Source organism: Tursiops truncatus, chromosome 4, assembly GCF_011762595.2.
Source record: "Tursiops truncatus isolate mTurTru1 chromosome 4, mTurTru1.mat.Y, whole genome shotgun sequence".
NCBI lineage: Eukaryota > Metazoa > Chordata > Mammalia > Artiodactyla > Delphinidae > Tursiops > Tursiops truncatus.
Genome location: NC_047037.1, coordinates 14,412,794 through 14,431,710, shown reverse-complemented (window position 1 = coordinate 14,431,710; position 18,917 = coordinate 14,412,794). Strand labels below are relative to the sequence as shown.

Here is an 18,917-nt window from a genome sequence, read left to right as displayed (position 1 = left end):
TCGCGAGTAGTAAGAGTATTGTCTCCTCTGTGTCTGTAAGAAGAATTGATGTTGCCATTCAGTGTCAAAAGCTTCACCAGCTGAGAAACACAGTATCAATGTCTGGGGTCAGACAGAACTGCGCTTAGAATCCTCGCCGTGTGACCTTGGGCAAGTTGCCTTTAATCCCTCAGTCTCAGTGTTCTCATCTGTAAAATGGGGATAACAATGTCATCATCTTCCTGGAATGTCTATGAGAATTAAGTGAGATAGTGCACACAAAGCTCTTAACATAGTGAATTGTCCCTGCTGAGGGACGGATACCTGCTGCATATCATCATTATTCCTAGTATTGTGTATCTCCCCAAAGTTTTGGCGCAAATCAGATTATTGCTCTTCTGCTTCTAGAATATTTTCTTGTTTTAAAAAAATGGTTTGAAACCTTAAGCCACTGCTACACAGCTGAAGGTTTGGTGCACTCCAAGGACAAACCTGGATTATGGCCTCTGAAATATGGCCTTAGGAATAATTACAATTAATGCCATGCCTCTCCCTTCCCCTCCCCCATCAAGAACCCACGTCAGATGGCAAGTGAGTGAGAGATAACCATTGATCGACTCTTAATCTTTTATAAATTGTTATGAGTCATGTGTATATGTTTGTAGTAGTGATTTTCTTGTAACATCCCTCATACCCGATTAGGAGACACTATAACTTTGTGGCTGACAAAAGTGAATTCAGTATATTTTTCCCTTTATTCAAGGAGGTCATTGGAGATAAACCTGGATTGCAGTGTGGGGATTACTCCCGTAATTTGGAGTCACCAGCTTCAGAAGCTGCCTACTTTTTCTTCAGAGCTTGCTTAATTCTGGTTATGCCAGAGAGGAAGCTTCAGTAACGTCAGACAGCCTCTTGGACCTGCCCATCTCCTCTTTGTCAAGGACCATGGGTTCAGGATGTCCTGTGGCAGCCAGGGAGGTTCCAGGTTGGAGAAGCTGGAGATCCGTGGTGCCAGGAATGGGAGCTTTCTGGTCCTGTTGTGGATTATTGGCCATCATTCTTGGTGTCAGTGAATCACAACAAATCCTTATTTTACCAACAAATGTGACCCTCTTCTCCACTATTTGTTATTTTCTCAACAATGAAATAGGAAGCGTATGGCATGTTTTTTTTGTTTTTTTTCCTTTTTGGAAGTCTAGTCTTTAGTCTTTTAAAAGTCTTTTAAAAGCTGGCTATGCTGTAAAGTGGTCCTGAACAATGTATTGATACACCTGAAACTTACATAATAGGAAAAAAATCATTAAGGAAATGAATTGACAAACCACAGACTGGGATAAAATATTTTCAAATCATACTTGATAAAGGAGTTATATCCAGATTACATAAAGAATTCTTAAAACTCAAAAGTAAACCAACTCAAAAATTTTTTAAATTAATTAATTAATTTACTTATCTATTTATTTATTTTTGGCTGTGTTGGGTCTTCGTTTCTGTGTGAGAGCTTTCTCTAGTTGCGGCGAGCGGGGGCCACTCTTCATCGCGGTGCGCAGGCCTCTCACTGTCGCGGCCTCTCTTGTTGCAGAACACAGGCTCCAGACACACAGGGTCAGTAGTTGTGGCTCACGGGCCCAGTTGCTCCGCTGCATGTGGGATCTTCCCGGACCGGGGCTTTTGCCCGTGTCCCCTGCATTGGCAGGCAGATTCTCAACCACTGCGCCACCAGGGAAGCCCCCAACTCAATTTTTAGGTAAGCAAAAATTTGAATAGACATTTCAGCAAAGATCTCCAAATGGTTTTGTATATGAAAAGCTGCTGAGCATCACTAGTCATTAGGGAAATGCAGGTTAAAAGCAAAATCAGGTACCACTTCACAGCCACTAGGATGACTTTATAATAAAGACAAAGATAGTGTTGGTGAGGGTGTGGAGGAACTGGAGCCCTAATCTGCTGCTGGTGAGAATGTATTCAAAATGATACAGCCACTTTGGAAAGTGGTCTTGCAGTTTCTTAAAAAGTTAAGCAGTTTACCATATGACCCAGCAATTCCATGCAGTGTTCCATCCTAAGAGAAATGAAAACTGTTCACAGAGACTTGGAGGTTAATGTTCATAACATGCGTGTGGCATGTTTGTTAGTCTTCAGAATTATTTTGAGGAGCTGAGCAAATAAGTCTGTTTGAAATCAGGTTTTGGGTAAATATCATGCCTTGTTTTGCTGGTCGGAGCCCCTGCCAAATTATGAATTTCTTGACACAGGTATTTAGCTCTAATTATGCTTAGTCCGCTCACTCATTTGCAAAGCACCTATAATTCTTAGGCTTTTAACAAAATGCCAGGCAATTTAAAGGCATGATGTTCTGCAGGAAGATTTGAAATAATAGCTAATAACATTTACTGACGGTAAGCCAGGCATGACTGTAAAAGCTCTACATGCAAAAAGATGATAGGGGCTTCCCTGGTGGCGCAGTGGTTGAGAGTCTGCCTGCCGATGCAGGGGACGCGGGTTCGTGCCCTGGTCCGGGAAGATCCCACGTGCCGCAGAGTCGCTGGGCCCGTGAGCCATGGCCGCTGAGCCTGCGCGTCCAGAGCCTGTGCTCCGCAATGGGAGGGGCCACAACAGTGAGAGGCCCACATACCGCCAAAAAAAAGATAATAAATGTATTATCTCATTTAATTCTCCCAGCAATCCTAAGAGATGGGTATTGTTATTCCCAGTTTACATATGAGAAAACACAGACAGGATCAGTAACTTGCTCAGGATCACAAAGCGAGTGAGTGATGGAATTGGGATTCTTACCAGACATTCTCAATGAAGTCTGTACTCTTACCTGTTATACTGTACTTTATTACTTTAAAATTGTATATTCTTCTACTAAAAATGTGTTTAATTCTAAAACCAAGATTTAAAATTGAAATCAACTTCAGCCATGTGAAAAAAGTGTTTTAACCTCTTAACTCAAAGTAAATTTCAGCATAATCCAATCTCCCCCATCCTAGAAATGTTTAACTAGGGTATTCTTACTCCAGTTAAGCACAAGATCAAGCGTGGGGATTTAGCAGTAATGTTTTCAGAAGGGGAAGAGAAACAAGTTGAAATCTGCAGAGGAAGAATTCTTGTACGTGTCTTGAAGGGAAATGGGAAGAATCTCTTTGATTTTATAAAACCCCACAGACTTTTGTGAATCTGCACATGGGGAAAATGGCAGAGTCGTTGTAAATCCCTGAGAGAAAAGCAGGAGGGTCTAGGAGAGGATCTTAGAGAATGGCCATAACAAAGGATGACTTAGAACCGTTGCAGAAGGCATTAGAAGAGGAAGATGGAGTTTCAGGATGTCACAGGTGCTCAGTCTCATCCAGTTCTGTTGATGAAAGTGGTGACATCCGCTCACTGGATTTGGTAGCGTGTTGGGCCGCCATGGCTTTGGGGAGCAGTTTCACTGGCATGTGGGCACAAAATGCAGGCAGCTGCTAGCTCAGGAGACGTTTGTCTTTTTTTTTTTTTTTTTTTTTTTTGCGGTACGCGGGCCTCTCACTGTTGTGGCCTCTCCCGTTGCGGAGCACAGGCTCCGGACGCGCAGGCTCAGCAGCCATGGCTCACGGGCCAGCCGCTCCTCGGCATGTGGGATCTTCCCGGACCGGGGCACGAACCCGTGTCCCCTGCATCGGCAGGCGGACTCTCAACCACTGCGCCACCAGGGAAGCCCGACGTTTGTCTTTTGACAAGCAGATTCAAGTAAAGATTTTTTTCAACACGGGGAAACTGTGTGAATGTTTTAAACAAAGCCTGTGGAAAAGGAGCTACCGACTAGGTGAAAAATAAATGTTACTTTTGACGATAGAGCCAGAAAATCATTGTGTTTTCTTTTGGATAATCCTTACTAGCATCTTTTCTTTTAAATTTAACTCTTTTACAAAAGGAAGAATTGGAAGTTCTCCTTCCAATCTGTCAGATTTTGGCTCTGAAAGAAAGTTCAAGAGCAACGCAAGGTGGAAGGTGAGACAACTCACAGATAAGGCTGACTTGAGCAGGAGGGTAGGAAAGCTGGTCTTTATAGTCTAACCCTTCTTCTCGTTTTCCCCATCTCCATCTTTGCTTTCATATTCCTGGTTCCATCTTGGTCATCTAGCCTATTTCTCATTCCTGGTCATCCTTATTAACGTAAGATGTTTGCTCATAAGGGGTAAGGTGGGAACCCTTCCGATGGTATTTGCATGTGTAAAAGCAACCCCCTGGTCACAAGGCCCCACAGAAAGACCTGTTCCATCACTGCTTCTTCTTCATGACTGTTATGTACCTAGGTCTTGGACCCAAGGAAGTACCCAGGTTTATGGAGTGAGATTGGGAGCCAGCTTTTAAAAATTTTTCCGATGTTTCTCCAGATGTCCCAATATGATTTGTTGACTAAACCGTCAGTATTCCACAGATTTGAAATGTCATTTATATCATGTAGTAAATTCTTAGATGTATTTGGGGTCAATTTGTGAAGCCACTGTTCTGTTTCACTAGTCTGTCTGTCAGCTAATACCTATCAGTCTCAGTCTTTGAATTACTGTAGCTTTAAAATATGTCTTTAGTATATGATATGGTTAGTCCACTCTCATTTTCTTTCACAATCTGACTCTTCTTACGTGTTTATTTTTCTGTATGTTTTAGAATCAGCTTGACTATTCCCTGTCCTTGCTGCCCCCCAAAATCCTGAGATTTTTTTCAATGAGATGGTGGTAAAATTATATATTAATTTAGGAAGAATTGATACCTCTTTAATATCAAACTTTTCTATCCATTCAGGCCTTCTTCTAAAGTATTTGAAAGCTGTCTTCATATAGGAGAAACGTGTTAAGTTTAATCCTAAATATTTTGTGGGTTTTGTGTCTATTATAAATAAGATCACTTCTACCATTATATTTTCTGAGTGTTATTCATTCATATATGGAAAATACATTTATTTATTCGTTTGTTTATTTAGCTAGCTGCGCTGGGTCTTAGTTGCAGCCTGCGGGATCTTTTTGTTGTCGTTGTTGTTGTGGCATATGGGATCTAGGATCTAGTTCCCCGACCAGGGATCGAACCCAGGCCCCCTGCATTGGGAGTGTAGAGTCTTAGCCACTGGACCACCAGGGAAGTCTCAGAAAAGCCTTTTTCTTTTTTTTTTTTTTTCCGTTATGTGGGCCTCTCACTGTCGTGGCCTCTCTCGTTGCGGAGCACAGGCTCCGGACATGCTGGCTCAGCGGCCATGGCTTATGGGCCTAGCCGCTCTGCGGCATGTGGGATCTTCCTGGACCAGGGCACGAACCCGTGTCCCCTGCATCGGCAGGTGGACTCTCAACCACTGCGCCACCAGGGAAGCCCAGCCTTTTTCTTTTTAACCCAGCCACTTTAGTGAATTCACTCTTGCCTTATATTTTCAGTCAATGATGCTATATGCAAATAATCAGCTGTTTATAGGGCCAAAAAAATTCCATCGCCCAAGAGTCCCTTCACCTATACTCTCAGGCATCCACAGACACGTGGAATGATGATAGTCTTCACGTCTATGCATTTATTATTAAATCTTTTTTACCTTGAATTGCGAAATATTTCAAACATACAGAAAATTATCGAACACTAACATGCCTATCATCCATGTTTAACAGATATAAATTTTTTGCTACATCACTGTCATATCTCTTCTTTTTAAACAACAGCCCTGACATAATACTGCAGGTGTACCTAAAGCCTCTTCATCATCCTGCCTTCTTCCTCCCCCTCCTTCTCAGAGTAAGTCCTGAGTGGAGCTGGGTGTCTGTCACCCTGCACTCACTGCTGAGTATGTACATGTGCAGCTTTGGTATTCTAAAAACGTATGTATGTTGTATGCAGTTGTAAATACTGTCCTGATTTAAAAGTAATAAATATATGCCCAGTATGAAAAATCCCACCTTCATAGAAATCTGTGGGAGAGAAAGTTCAAAGTGCTCCGTAATAATCACTTTAAGAAATCCACTGTTGGGACTTCCCTGGTGGCACAGTTAAGAATCTTCCCTGCCAGGGTTCCAGCCCTGGTCTGGGAAGATCCCACATGCCGCGGACCAACTAAGCCCGTGCGCCACAACTACTGAGCCTGCACTCTAGAGCCCGCGAGCCACAACTACTGAGCCCGCGAGCCAGAACTCCTGAGCCCATGTGCCACAACTACTGAGCCCGCGCATCTAGAGCCCGTGCTCTGCAACACGAGAAGCCACCACAATGAGAAGCCCGCGCACCGCCACAAAGAGTAGCCCCCGCTCACTGCAACTGGAGACTAAGTCTGCGCACGGCAACGAAGACCCAGAGCAGCCAAAAATAAACAAATTAATTAACTAAAAGAGAAAAAGAAATCCACTATTCACAAAAAGGTGTATCAGTTTTCAGCCCATGCTGTTAGGTAGCATGTAGTAGAACCAAACACTATCGAGCTGCTTAACAAAAGAACGCCTTCCAAGGGAAGAATAATTGAGGTACTTATTTACCACCATATCCTGTTCTCTACTGATAGTTTTTTATCTTGTTAAGAAAAGAAAGGAATCTCAACAAAGGTTACTACTTTCAAGTGGGTTTCAACAGGGAGACCCATCGTTGTTTATACCACAGAGCAACAGGCTTGTATAGATTTGATTCCTGTGCCTGATAGGAGCCTCTGCTTGCACAAAGCTGCCGCTTGTTTCATGAGCAGCTGGTAAACTTGGAGCCCGTCTAAGACAATCAGAGGAAGTCTACATATAAACTTCTCTGTGCGAGGAAAGGTGGTTTTTCCATTTGCCTTTTTCTGAGCAGTTTAACTTCCTAACTGCTTGATCCAAATTGTTTCAGGGACTGTGTAAACCATATGTTTGTTAAATGGAAGAAACAAACATGGGGAAGTCTGATTAGCATCAACTTCCCTAGGAAAGGAGCATCTTCCCCAGCCCAGCTGAGCTCTCTTTGTACTTACTGGACACAGTAAGTGGGTCGGCAGAGGAGGAAGTGGGGTTGTAAATGGCTGCATCTGACTGTGGATTCGTTCCTCTTCTTTCTGCTTAAGCCCATATTTTAACAGTTATCCTTCTGTATTAGCATGAGAGACACAGTAGGTGCTGGCTGACATGAGGAGAATGAATTTCACTCAGTATTTAGCAGATTTAGAGAGGGGAAAATATTATTTTGAACCTTTATGAGATTAAGTGTGTGAATGTGTCTGTGTGTGAGAGAGCATAAACACGCTAGCAAGAGTGAGCACCTTTTCAGTTTTTATTCCAGTGGGTTTGAATAATAGCTGACAGGGATGAATCATCCACTTACTTGGCTACTGTTAAATCAAGTTTTTTATATTAAATTCATTAAAGGAGTAGTGAAGAAGTGGTGGACATTGTGTATCACATAATGATGTTTGCAGGTCTAGATGAAATAATGATATTGGGTGACTGCTATTGAATCAGTTAAAAAAAAAGAGCAGACTTGTTTCCTGCATCCTATTTTGGATACAGAAGGCAAAACAGTGGGGAAGTTCTGTGTGCAGGCACATTCAGTGACCCAGATGTGCAGGTGTGTAGACACGGATACCTTGAGGTGAACTCACATAGCTATGAATAAAGTGGCTGCTCTCTATCATTCCAGCCGGACACCTGAGAGAACCACAGGTGTAAACTGGATCAAACGGTCACCCTAGGTCTTAATGGCGTTGTAGTTGTCATGGCTTAAGAGAACAATTAAAAAAACATTCTATTAACTTGTCTACTTCTTCTGTCTCTAATTACCCACCCCCCGCCCCGCCGCCGAAGACAAAGATTCAACGCATGGATGAAACAACAGTAGCTGGTATTGTTTGTACTTAGGCAAACACTGGGAGAAATATGAACTCTGAAAATTAAGAGGGAAAAAAAGACCTAACTAGTTTTTTCCTATTTGTTTACATTAGTTTCCTGTGAACTCTTCGTCTTGAATTCTACTGGGGACTACCTAGTAAGTAAGGCCACTTTACGCTGAAGACTTTTTGGAACTTGAGTCATCTTGAATGATGGCTTTATGGCATATAGATTTCTTTGCCTTTTATTTCTTTGGGAATACAAAGAATACCTTTGCACTGTCATTATTTAGGGCACTGCCTACATACCCAATGTGTGCAGCATTAAGGAGGTTGGATTTCTCTGTCTGAAGCAGAATTATTTTTAACTGGAAATGGGCGTCTTTAACTAAAAGGTCATCTTTTTAAACTTGTGAGTTGGACCGAAAGAGTAACTCAAAGGTGCAGAGAGAAGACAGTAACAGGCAAGTCCTTGTTCATCTTGTTTTTTCCTCTTGTTTTTGATGTTGTTGTTGAGGTTTTGCTTTTGTCTTTATTTTTTACTTTTTGGTTTTATCCTGAGTCCTGGGTTTTACTACATCTGTGTCTGAGCTATCTAGACAATATTATAAGCTTTACTTGCTGTATGGTCAGGCCACTCAAGATGGCTGTTCTCTTGTTGTCTGTACGTCCCCTGCTGGAGCAGTACCACCTACCTACACCTTACTCACAGGAACGTGCTTGCCCCCTGCCCCAGCTAGTGATTGTTCTAATCATCAGGCCAGAATGATTCCGTCTGCTAGTTTATTAAAGAGAAACATATACCCTTGTGATAGTCATTAACCTGAGGGGCTGTGAGTGATGTGCCCCAGCTGCTGGTCTCCCTGGTAACTGATAAGCCCACCTGGCGTCACTTCCCCCTATAAATGGTAGCCTCCTTCTCCCCCACCCTGAGCAATGAAGACTGCTGCCCTGTCCCGCTTGCTGTCTGCAGCACAGGGCGCAGATGTTTTGGAAGTGTGAGATCCCCTCTCCAATAAACCACTGATGTCTCTGTCGCTGTTTCCGCGCTCTTTCTTCGGTCTCGAGGCTGGGCAGCTACGAGGCTTGTAGGCCTGCAGGGTGCAGCCTGACACCAGCTTTGCCAGAAATCGACTGCTTTGTTTCTGGTAAACACGGTCTTTTAAAAGTATAACGTTGTTTGTTTGTAAAGTGTATTACCCTGGTTCCTCCTTTTATAAAAATTATGGGACCTTTGATAAGCCTCATTTTGATATGAGAAATATTTTATATATTCTGAGTACGGTTGTGCTGGTCCGTTGGCAGTCTCAGGGGAGCTTTGGAGGTGATCTTGCCGTGTGAACTTTCAGTTAATACAGATGATTACCCTAGCAACAAACAGACTTGATCAAAAGGCAGTGTTTTGCTTTTATAGATGATATAACTGTGTTTGCCGGTTTTGGAGGGGGAAGAATCTATCAAACTAAATTTTAAAAATGATTATAAAGTTTTTAAAGGAGAGTTACAGGGAGTGGTTGACAGGCAGATGCCCACCACCGAATGAAAAACTTTCTAAGAAATCTTGAACAAAATGGCCTGTTCTGAAATTCCTAGTATAGTTGGGCACAAGGATTTTTTTATCTCTTAGCTCTCCTGAGTTCATACATTTGCATTTATTATTAGGTAAGGTTATTATACAATATGGTTCCTAGAATACATTAAAATGTATTGCATGGTCATCCATTTACTCAGCAGTTACTATTGAGCTCTGCCGTGTTCAACTGAGAGTACACATAGAGAATAGAGGGGAGGTGTATCTAAGCAGAGTTGGAATTTGCCAAGGAAATGAGTGTGTCTGCAAGGAGTGATTGTAAGTAGGTATCAAGAAATTCAAGTTGGATAAGTGAATAAGCATGAATGAGAGGACATGAAGGGTTTAAGGATGGAGGGAAAGGTGGTGGAGTGAGTGGGTTGTAGGAACGGTGGGTTAAAATTGTTGAGGTTGAGGATTAGAAGAGGTGAGCCAAAGAGATTGGCGGGGCTGGTTAGACAGAGGTGTTTGACGTTGGGATTGCAGAGAGGTTGCAGTTGGTGGTAGTGACAAGGTTGATTGTTGAAGGGGAAGTCAAGGAACTGAGAGGCTGGGGTAATGGAAGGATTGCCACATGGAAATTCAAGAAAGTAGTGTTGGAGAGGGACAGTAAGCCAGTAACTAAACGCATGAGTGAGGATGAGGCATGATCCAGGGGCCTGGAGATGACTGTGAGGATGAGATAGAGACTGATGGCATGAGCATCAAAGCTGGGGACCTTCTGGGAGGACAAAGCGATCATTGTCTAGGAGTAATGAGACTCAGGCAGGGCAGGCAGAGAGCCTTCAGAGGAGGCTGTGCTCTCTAGAAGAGCCAAGTTTCTGTTAAGGCAACAAGGTAAAGGGAGAGTTCAGAGAAGAGGCTGAGGATTTAGATTTTCTTGGATTCCCTAAATGAGGTGCATTTCCAGAGGATGTAGTGGAATGCTTCAGCCGAGGGGCTTAGGGAGGTGAGGCCCGATTAGGCATGTTCACAGCACTGTGCAGGTGAGAGTACATTCAGGGGAATGAAGTATACCAGGCGGTCTTGGGCATAAAAGCAGGGATAAAGGGCGTGGCGGGATCCGTCCTGGTGGTTTCTGAACAGGTGGTGAGGCCATGCATGTTAGAGAGAAGGATGGGTTGGGCGTCTTGCCGGAAGCAAGCAGACCTCTGGGGCTGTTCTTCCCTCCTGTGCCTGGTGGTTTGGAGGCTGCTAGTGCAGCTTCGCTACCCAGAGTGTGAGTAGGTTTGGGACGACCTCTATCCTGCGGATGGGGGTAAGGCTGGGGAAGTATAGCTGTTCAAGCCTTACCATGATGCACGCGTGTCTCACTCGTTGCAAGGAAATGCCAGGAAAATGTAAAATAAAACCTAGAGGGTTTAATAATTGTTTTTTTTAAATTTTTATTGGAGTATAGTTGATTTACAATGTTGTGTTAGTACAGCAAAGGGCATCAGTTATACATGTACATATATCCACTCTTTTTTTAGATTCTTTTCTATATAAGCCATTACGAAAAATTGAGTAGAGTCCCCTGTGCTATACAGTAGGTGCTAAAATTGTTTTTAATATTGCTTTTATATGTAAGATACAATTTAGTATACTACAGAAAAATAGTAATTAACAGGTTTAATTTTGGAGGGTTATATTGATTCATAATCAGTAGATTAATTCAGAGTCCAATTCCTATTTTTAAAATAAATCATTCTCAGGCTTCCCTGGTGGCGCAGTGGTTGAGAGTCTGCCTGCCGATGCAGGGGACGCGGGTTCGTGCCCCGGTCTGGGAAGATCCCACATGCCACGGAGCGGCTGGGCCCGTGAGCCATGGCCGCTAAGCCTGCGCGTCCAGAGTCTGTGCTCCGCAACGGGAGAGGCCACAGCAGTGAGAGGCCCGCGTACTGCAAAAAAAAAATAAAAAAATAAAATAAAAAATAAAATAAATCATTCTCTCCCTGTCCTCCTTCCCTCCCCTGCCACCTTCCCCCAAAATGTGATTTGAAAACCAATAATGTCACAGTCTCATCCACTGAATTACTGTGTTCTTTTTCCCTCTTCCTTACAGTGAAGAAAGTTACAATGTCAATGATTATTCCTTAAGAGATCAGCTACTGGTGGAGTCTTGTGACAGTGAAGAGCTTAATTCTTCTCCAGGGAAGAACAGTTCCACAGTGCTTTATTCAAGACAGAACTCTGCTAGTCACCTCTTTACGCTGACAGTCCTTAGTAACCACGTGAACGAGAAAGTGGAGATGCTGCTGGGAGCTGAGACTCAGTAAGTATGTGCGAGGAGAGGGTTTCAGAATATCGGCTGTCGGTCTTCCCTACCTAATTACCCTTGGTCCACAGACTCCCTCAAAACAGTAAACTGTACCTACTATTTATTTTTTTTTATTGATTACCTGTTATGCACCAAGCATAGGTCTGGGTGCTTTATACAGATGCTTGTCTTCTCACTGTCATCTTCTCAGTGTCCTGAGAGATGGATATTATTATTTTCATCCCCATGACTCCTGATGGGCGTGTTGTGCTTTAGGTGGTGTGCTTTTATATTTACAGTGTTTTAAAAATCATTTTATTTTAATCATTGATAAAATTATGACCCGGGAGCCCTAGGAATATGACCTAACTGGCAGTGTGATCCTAGGCCCTGAGTTTTCTTAGGTACTGAAATTGAAGTCATTTTGTATCACCTACCTTCGACCAGGCAGCAGAAAGACCAGTGATTTCTGTCAAAAGAGATAGATACTCAGTTTGGGGAAATATGTTTGTTGCAGGAAGGGGAACCCCTTCCAGGGCCTGAGAAAATGGGCTCTTGTCTAACACTTGGAAATGAATTGTGTGAGGAGACATACGTACTGACAAAGCAGAAGACTATTGGGAAGGGGTGCCTGGGCGGAGAGCAGCAGGGTAAGGGAACCCAGGAGGACTGCTCTGCCATGTGGCTCTCGGTCTCAGGTTTTATGGTCATAGGGTTAGTTGTGGGGTTGTCTCTGACCAGTCATCTTGCTTGTGCCCATATTTGATCTGACTCAGGGTCCTCCCTGGTGGTTCTCGCATCTCTCAGCCAAGATGGGTCTAGCATGACCGTTTCTGGGAGGTTGGCGCACATTATGGGCTGGCATCTCCTCCCTGCTTTCGGCCCCTCCCGAAAATTCTCCTGGTTAGTTTTCCACGGCAGCACCGTGTCCTTATCGGCACCTCCTGTTGTGAGACCACTCATGCAAGTGGTTAGCGTCGTGCCTAGCCAAGGTGGGCAGCTTCCATCAACGGTTCCCTCACGTGTTGATCCCTCTTTCCCATCCAGAGTTTATGCAGAGGCAGAAGCCATCCTGTTTGCGCCTGCAGTTTCACCAGCAGTTAGTAGGCAGTCTATCCTCACACAGGATGAAGGGAAGGGGGCTTAACTGTCAAGTCCACCCGTGCTGCTACTGAACCAGACTTGGGTCTGCTTGCCCGTGCACAGTAAAGCCAATCTACTGACACCAGTTTGTGGTGAAGGAAAGTGCAGTGTTTATTGTAAAGGCACCAATACAACGAGGATGGGTGACTCACACTCTAAAAATCCCAAAATCCCCGAAGGCAAGGCCACGTGAGGGAGGGGGTCGCAGGGTATGTGATCAGCTCGTGCATAATTCTCTGATTGGCTGGTGTTGAGGTAAGAGGGTGGTTGACATTATGAATCCTTAGGTGCCAGTCGGTCTGGGGGCTCATGATCATCAAGTAGTTAAGTTCTTCCATTTGGTGGTGGTTTTAGCATCTGTAAAACAACTCAGGAAATGCGCATCAGGTACTTCAGAGAGAGCAAAAACAGAGGGTTTTGGCGGGGTCGGGGTGATGTCTACCTTGGGAAGGCCCTGTAGGGTCCTGTTTGGTTACATTGCGATTTTGTCCACTTAGAGATAGCTGACCAATTTGTTTGGAAACTGGAAACCTCCTCTTAGAACAATCATCATAGGCAGGTATTATGTTGGGTCAGAGGGTGGAACAGTGGAGGGAAAGGAGAAGTTCCCTAAGTCTTGGTCCTCTGGGGTTCCTACACCCTCTCCCACTTGGCTCCTACATGGTGTGATTAAAATGGATCAGTAGCTCTTGAATAACAACCCTAAGACTGTAACAGAATCTTAGCGAAAGCCAACCCAAAGAGATAATCTCCACTTTTTAAGAGTATTTTAACAGGGTCCCTGGATTGTTAGAGAGATATAAGAAAAGAAAAAGAAGGAAAAAAGCCATCCACATAAAAACGATAAATGCTCATTTCATGTTTTTGGCACTAGAAGTAACTTTTCCAAAAGTGAAGAAAACCAAGAAGGGCAGGGTGATAGAAAGCTATTTGAGATTTAAAAACAGCCGAGAAAGAGAATATTACAAATGTGCTCAAGAGCTAACAGAGGGAATGAATAAGAAAAGGAGTGGCATCCTCTGTGTTTGTTTATAAAACAAAGAAATACCTCTTCCTAAGGTCCCAGAATTCTTCCAGGAAACTGATGGAAAATCCTGCTGCATTCCAAGGATGCTCCTCTATGTTTTCCCCTCTGGGGAGGGCACCTCCAGTGGGTGCAGTGCTTGCTGGTCTGTGCAGGTGACCAGCAGGGGACACACCCAAGACGAGGGCTGAGGAAGGCATTTCTTTGACTCTAAAAATGATTAAACCCCTTGGCCTGTGAAGACAGACCTAGACCTCTTCTGTTTGGGGAAGCCTCTCTTAAAAGAGAGAATTTAGTATGTCTGACCTTTGGATCTTAAAGGACTTTGAGGATGAAAAAGTCTTAAACACTTTGGAGATTACTGCTTATTATAAAGAATTCTCAGAAATGAAGATTTGATTTTGTCTTTTTTAGTCAGGGAGAAAGTGTTGTTGGTTTCGCTTTACGTTTTCCTTTTCTCTGTGTTTATAAGGATTGTTTGCTCTTTATCAGCAGAGCTTTTCCTGACTGTCTCCTTCATAATTTATGTAATCTCTACTGCTGGTTTCTGAGATTATTCCAAGAGAGTAGGCCGTAAACCCTGCATGTCCAGTTTTTACACCAAGGCTAGATCCTTTCCTGGGACGTTCTGTAGCCTTTGTTCCACCCTCTTGCCTTTTGATCTTGCCATAGACTGAATGGATGTTCATTTCCTCAATGAGAAATGTTCTCAGAATATCTAGTTATGTCACCCGTAAACCCGTGGGTATGACTCATATTTGTAGTTCTTTAATTAATAGCAAGAGAACATTCCAGAAGGGGCAGAGGGGCGGCTGTCTCCTTGGGTACGGAAGGAGTGACTCCCTCACTCCCTCCCCCCCCCAACTCAATTACAGTTAAAGTAAATAACTGGACAAATACTTTTAAACCTACAAGGCATAAAGTATCATTAGTGCTGAAAGAAAATATATGACAGCCAGGATGCACTTTCCTTAAAAGAAAACACAACAAAACCAAAAAAAATCCAATCAGCTTTTAAAAGTCTAGCGAGTTGTTAACATGCTGTATTTGGAAATGTGCAGGCCAGCTCTGGGTGACCTGGTTTTGAGTAATCAGAGTTCCGGCCTATGTAGAATGTTTTCTTTGCTTCTAAGATTTGCCAGATGTACAGGTGAGTATGTTTTTTTAACTTTTCTCTCTTTGATGTTATACTTGGTTAAAATGGTCCATTAGCAATCTAGTTGAGAAGGTTTTCACCCCCACCCAGGCCTTGAGTAACTGCAGAATTTCAGACCGGTGGATTACATTCTTTGGCTACTTATTCTTTGGTTTGAAAAAGAATAGGGTTTGTACCTAAATATTTACCTTCTTTGAGAAACTGTTCCTAGTAGAGGCACCTGGGGCTATACGGAATGTGAAATCGGCTGAAGGAAGGGTGCAGCTGTTTGGCACAAGGACGGTTCAACTATTATAAGGCAGTGAAGTTGTGGAAGAACAGATCAATAGCTTTGATTACATAAAGAATGCAGAAAAGCTCACCAAAAGGAAATGGGGCAAACGCTTAGTGAGCATCTGGGATGTGCCAGGCACAGGACCAGCTAGAGAGCATGAAGGGAGCCTTGGGTGTTTCTAGAGAAGGATGGTGCTTCCGAGCTGAAGCAGTTAAGTAAGATGACTGTACATCTTGGTTTCTTTGGGATCAGTGTTATTATGTCTGTTGTTCTGGCAAAATTAAGAATAGCACCCTCTTTGACTTTCCAAAGTGCCTTTAGACGATAAAATATGTTGTGACCCTAATTATAGGTCTTAGTCCAACTCCCTCAGTTTTCTCCCAGATGTAGGATGAGACTCAAAAAGGTGAAGTGATTTCCCTAAAGCCACACCGGAGGTGAGTTACTGCCAAAACGGGACTAGACCCTGACCTTCCTGAATCTGAGATTCTTTCTAATAACAAATTTTAAGCTTCTTACTGAGAAGCTGCCATCTCGGAGACTATTCCACCCCCATCTTGCTGTTCAACTTGGCCTTGTTCTGGCTCTGGAAGGGAAACTCCAGGAAGCTAGCTGCTATTAAATGTGAAAGACTACTGAAATGTGACTTTTTAAGTTCATAGACTTAAAATGAAAAAGTTTGTGGTCAATTTAAGGCATCATATGGTTTGAAATATTTTATAATAAAATGCGGACTAGATGTTGCATCCCTCAAACTATCTTCCATTTAAAACTTCCTTTTTTGTTCCTTTGCCTATGTTTTTCCTACTTCCTGGAATGCCCTTCTCAGAACTCCTCGAATTACCAAATGTCTTACTTCTCAGGGCTCACGCCAAGTGCCAAGTCTTTCCTCTACAAGGAGGCCCCTCAGTGATCTTGTCCGCAAGAATTCCAAGTGCTTGCTGTGTGTGCTCCTCTTGTTAGTTCATTTTTCTCCTCCTGTTTTCTGTCTTGCCCACCCTCTGCCGTACAACTGCGGGCCCCCAACCCACCCCTAAGCCTCTCCTTCCCTTTACGGCTGCACTTCTCAAGAGAGCAGCTTTCATTTCTCCCTATTTACTCAGTGAATTTTTATTGTGCACCAGCATCCTTTCAGGTGCTATTCTAAGTGCTGGGACGTAGCAGTGCACAGTGCAGAGACTGGATCCCTGCCCTCTGGGGGCTTCTGTTCCACTGAAGAACCTATGCCTGTGTGCCTCCTGCCCTCAAGGAGGTGGCTTTGGTGGCACTGAACTTTTGCCAGGCTGCCTGGGCAGATGGCCTACAGTGAACTGGGATGGTGGGAAAGCATTTCTTCATCCAATTTTAAAAATAAATAAGTGCAGTGGAAACAGTAAAGCCAGGAATGTATTCCGGAGTGTGAAGTGCTGGGATGGGGATCTGTCCTCTAAATTAGATGGCAGAGGAAGACTTCTCCAGGTGACATTTGGGACTGAGCCCTGAGTGCCTGGAAGGAATCCATCCATGGGAAAATGCAGGGCCAGAACGTTCCAGGCAGAGGGCACAGCAAGTGCCAAACTCCTAGGGAAACAAGTTCGAGGCCATCAAACTTGGCTTGAACATAGTGAAATTGGCTAGATCAGAATAAGCCAGGGAGAGAGTGGGTGGTTGAGAGGCTGGTGGAGCCCAGAGCATTTTATTTATTGATTTATTTAAATTTATTTATTTGGCTGTGTTGGGTCTTCGTTTCTGTGAGGGCTTTCCCTAGTTGTGGTGAGCGGGGGCCACTCTTCATCGCGGTGCGCAGGCCTCTCACTATCACGGCCTCTCCTGCTGCGGAGCACGGGCTCCAGACGCGCAGGCTTAGCAGTTGTGGCTCACAGGCCTAGTTGCTCTGCGGCATGTGGGATCTTCCCGGACCGGGGCACGAACCCGTGTCCCCTGCATCGGCAGGCGGACTCTCAACCACTGCGCCACCAGGGAAGCCCCACCCCAGATATTTTGAGAAGCACTGGTTTAGAGCCTCGTAGACTGGCATGGGGAGTTCCATGGAAGACTGGTGTGGGCACAGGAGTTTCAATGGGGAGAGCAGTTAGGGTCCTGTTGCATTAGTCCAGGGGAGTCTTTTAATGATTTTTAAAAACTTATTTTTAAATTTATTTTTGGCTGCATTGGGTCTTCGTTGCGGTGCGTGGGCTTCTCATTGCGGTGGCTTGTCTTGTTGCAGAGCATGGGGCTCTAGAGCGCAGGCTCAGTAGTTGTGGTGCATGGGCTCAGTAGCTGTGGCTCATGGGCTCAGTAGTTGTGGCGCACAGGCTTAGTTGCTCTGCGGCATGTGGGATCTTCCTGGACCAGGGCTTGAACCCGTGTCCCTTGCATTGGCAGGTGGATTCTCAACCACCGCGCCACCAGGGAAGTCCCAATCCAGGGGAGTCTTGATGTTGGGATGGACTGTGGTCTGTGCGAGGAGATGGAAACCTAACATTGTGGAGGTGGAGACAACAGGACCAACTGAAGGACAGGATGAGTTGGGGTGGCTGTGAGTGAAAGAGAGGAATCGATGATGCTTTGGGTTTTTGGCTTGAGCAGCTGACGCCCTATATTGAGTTACTCCTTGACCGTTTTCAGTATGGCGTCTTCCTCTGCCACCCAGTTGAGGGCGCTCCATCAGAAGATGAGCAGTGGCTTCCTAGGTACCACACCCAGCAGTCCAGTCTTCCGCTTTCTTTACCTCTAATATCATTTAATCTTGTTAGCTGCCCAGCTCTCTGACGCTAACCCCCTTTTTGAGATGTTCTCAAGCTGTTATCTGTGTGCTCTTAGTTTTTCTCCCACACGTAACCTTTCCTCTTCACTTCCCCTTCAGAAATGCAGCCTGTCTGGAACCAGTCATCATCAGTACGCTCCGCTTTCCCTGACACACACATTTCTGTAAATGGTACCCTTGACACCATTTCAAGTTACCCAGTCTGGAGACTTGGTGTCATTTCTGATGCTTCTAGATCTGGACAGATCCACCCTGGACTGGTTCTTCCTGTATGAAATGCTGTTGCATCTTCCCACATGTTTCCATCCCACTACCTCCTTCCCAGGGCAACCCATATATCCTTTATCTTTTGAACCACCCTCAAAGCCTCCTAACCATTCTTCTCTCCAATCAGTTCTTCACAGTTTTATTACTAATCCCCACACTCAGCTTCAGTTTTGTCCTTGTCTCACTTTGTATGTAGCAGGTTCCCAATAAATATTTTTTTGGAATTGCCCTACAATTAATACAATTTACTTTTCTATATCCAAGGCAAGGTAGCAGCATGTAGAGAAATACTGCTCCTCTATGTCTCTATTCACTGGGGTTTTTGTTTGTTTGTTTTGTGCTGCTAGAGCAAGTTTTATCTAAATTCCACTTGTTTTTCAACATTTGCTGTCAAGGATGTAGTTAAACTTTTTTTTTTAGCGTGTACCTCTAAGCCATACTGTGTTATATCTGTTTGCTTGTTAAAGATCTTAGGTCATTGCATTATTAATGAGACAGTGTTTGGTGGAAAATACAGAAGCTCACCCCTTGGTAAAAGGACAAAGGAGGAATGTTTTACTAAAGTCATTTTTCCCTCTGGGCCTTGCAAGAGGAATGTTCAAGGCCGAGAGCCCCCTTTGTCTGCCTTCATTAAAATGAAGCCCAGACAGCTGCAGCTGGCACAGAGCAACGCTGTGGCAAGTGGCGTCCTTGGCTTCCTGCGTCCATAATGGAATTTGGA

At 44.1% G+C, this 18,917-nt stretch overlaps 1 protein-coding gene across 5 annotated transcripts in view; it reads left to right on the top strand.

The window, feature by feature from the left end:
- ARHGEF26 (Rho guanine nucleotide exchange factor 26) overlaps positions 1–18,917 on the top strand; it is a 182,613-nt gene that overhangs the window by 118,735 nt on the left and 44,961 nt on the right. For 4 of the 5 annotated variants that reach the window (XM_019934378.3, XM_073803695.1, XM_073803694.1 and 1 more), the window contains one exon: positions 11,392–11,601. In XM_019934378.3, coding sequence (XP_019789937.2) covers positions 11,392–11,601 — 210 coding nt within the window. Of the gene's footprint in view, positions 1–7,891; positions 7,936–11,391; positions 11,602–18,917 lie in introns of those variants that run through there. The other variant, XM_019934380.3, reaches the window with a different exon arrangement.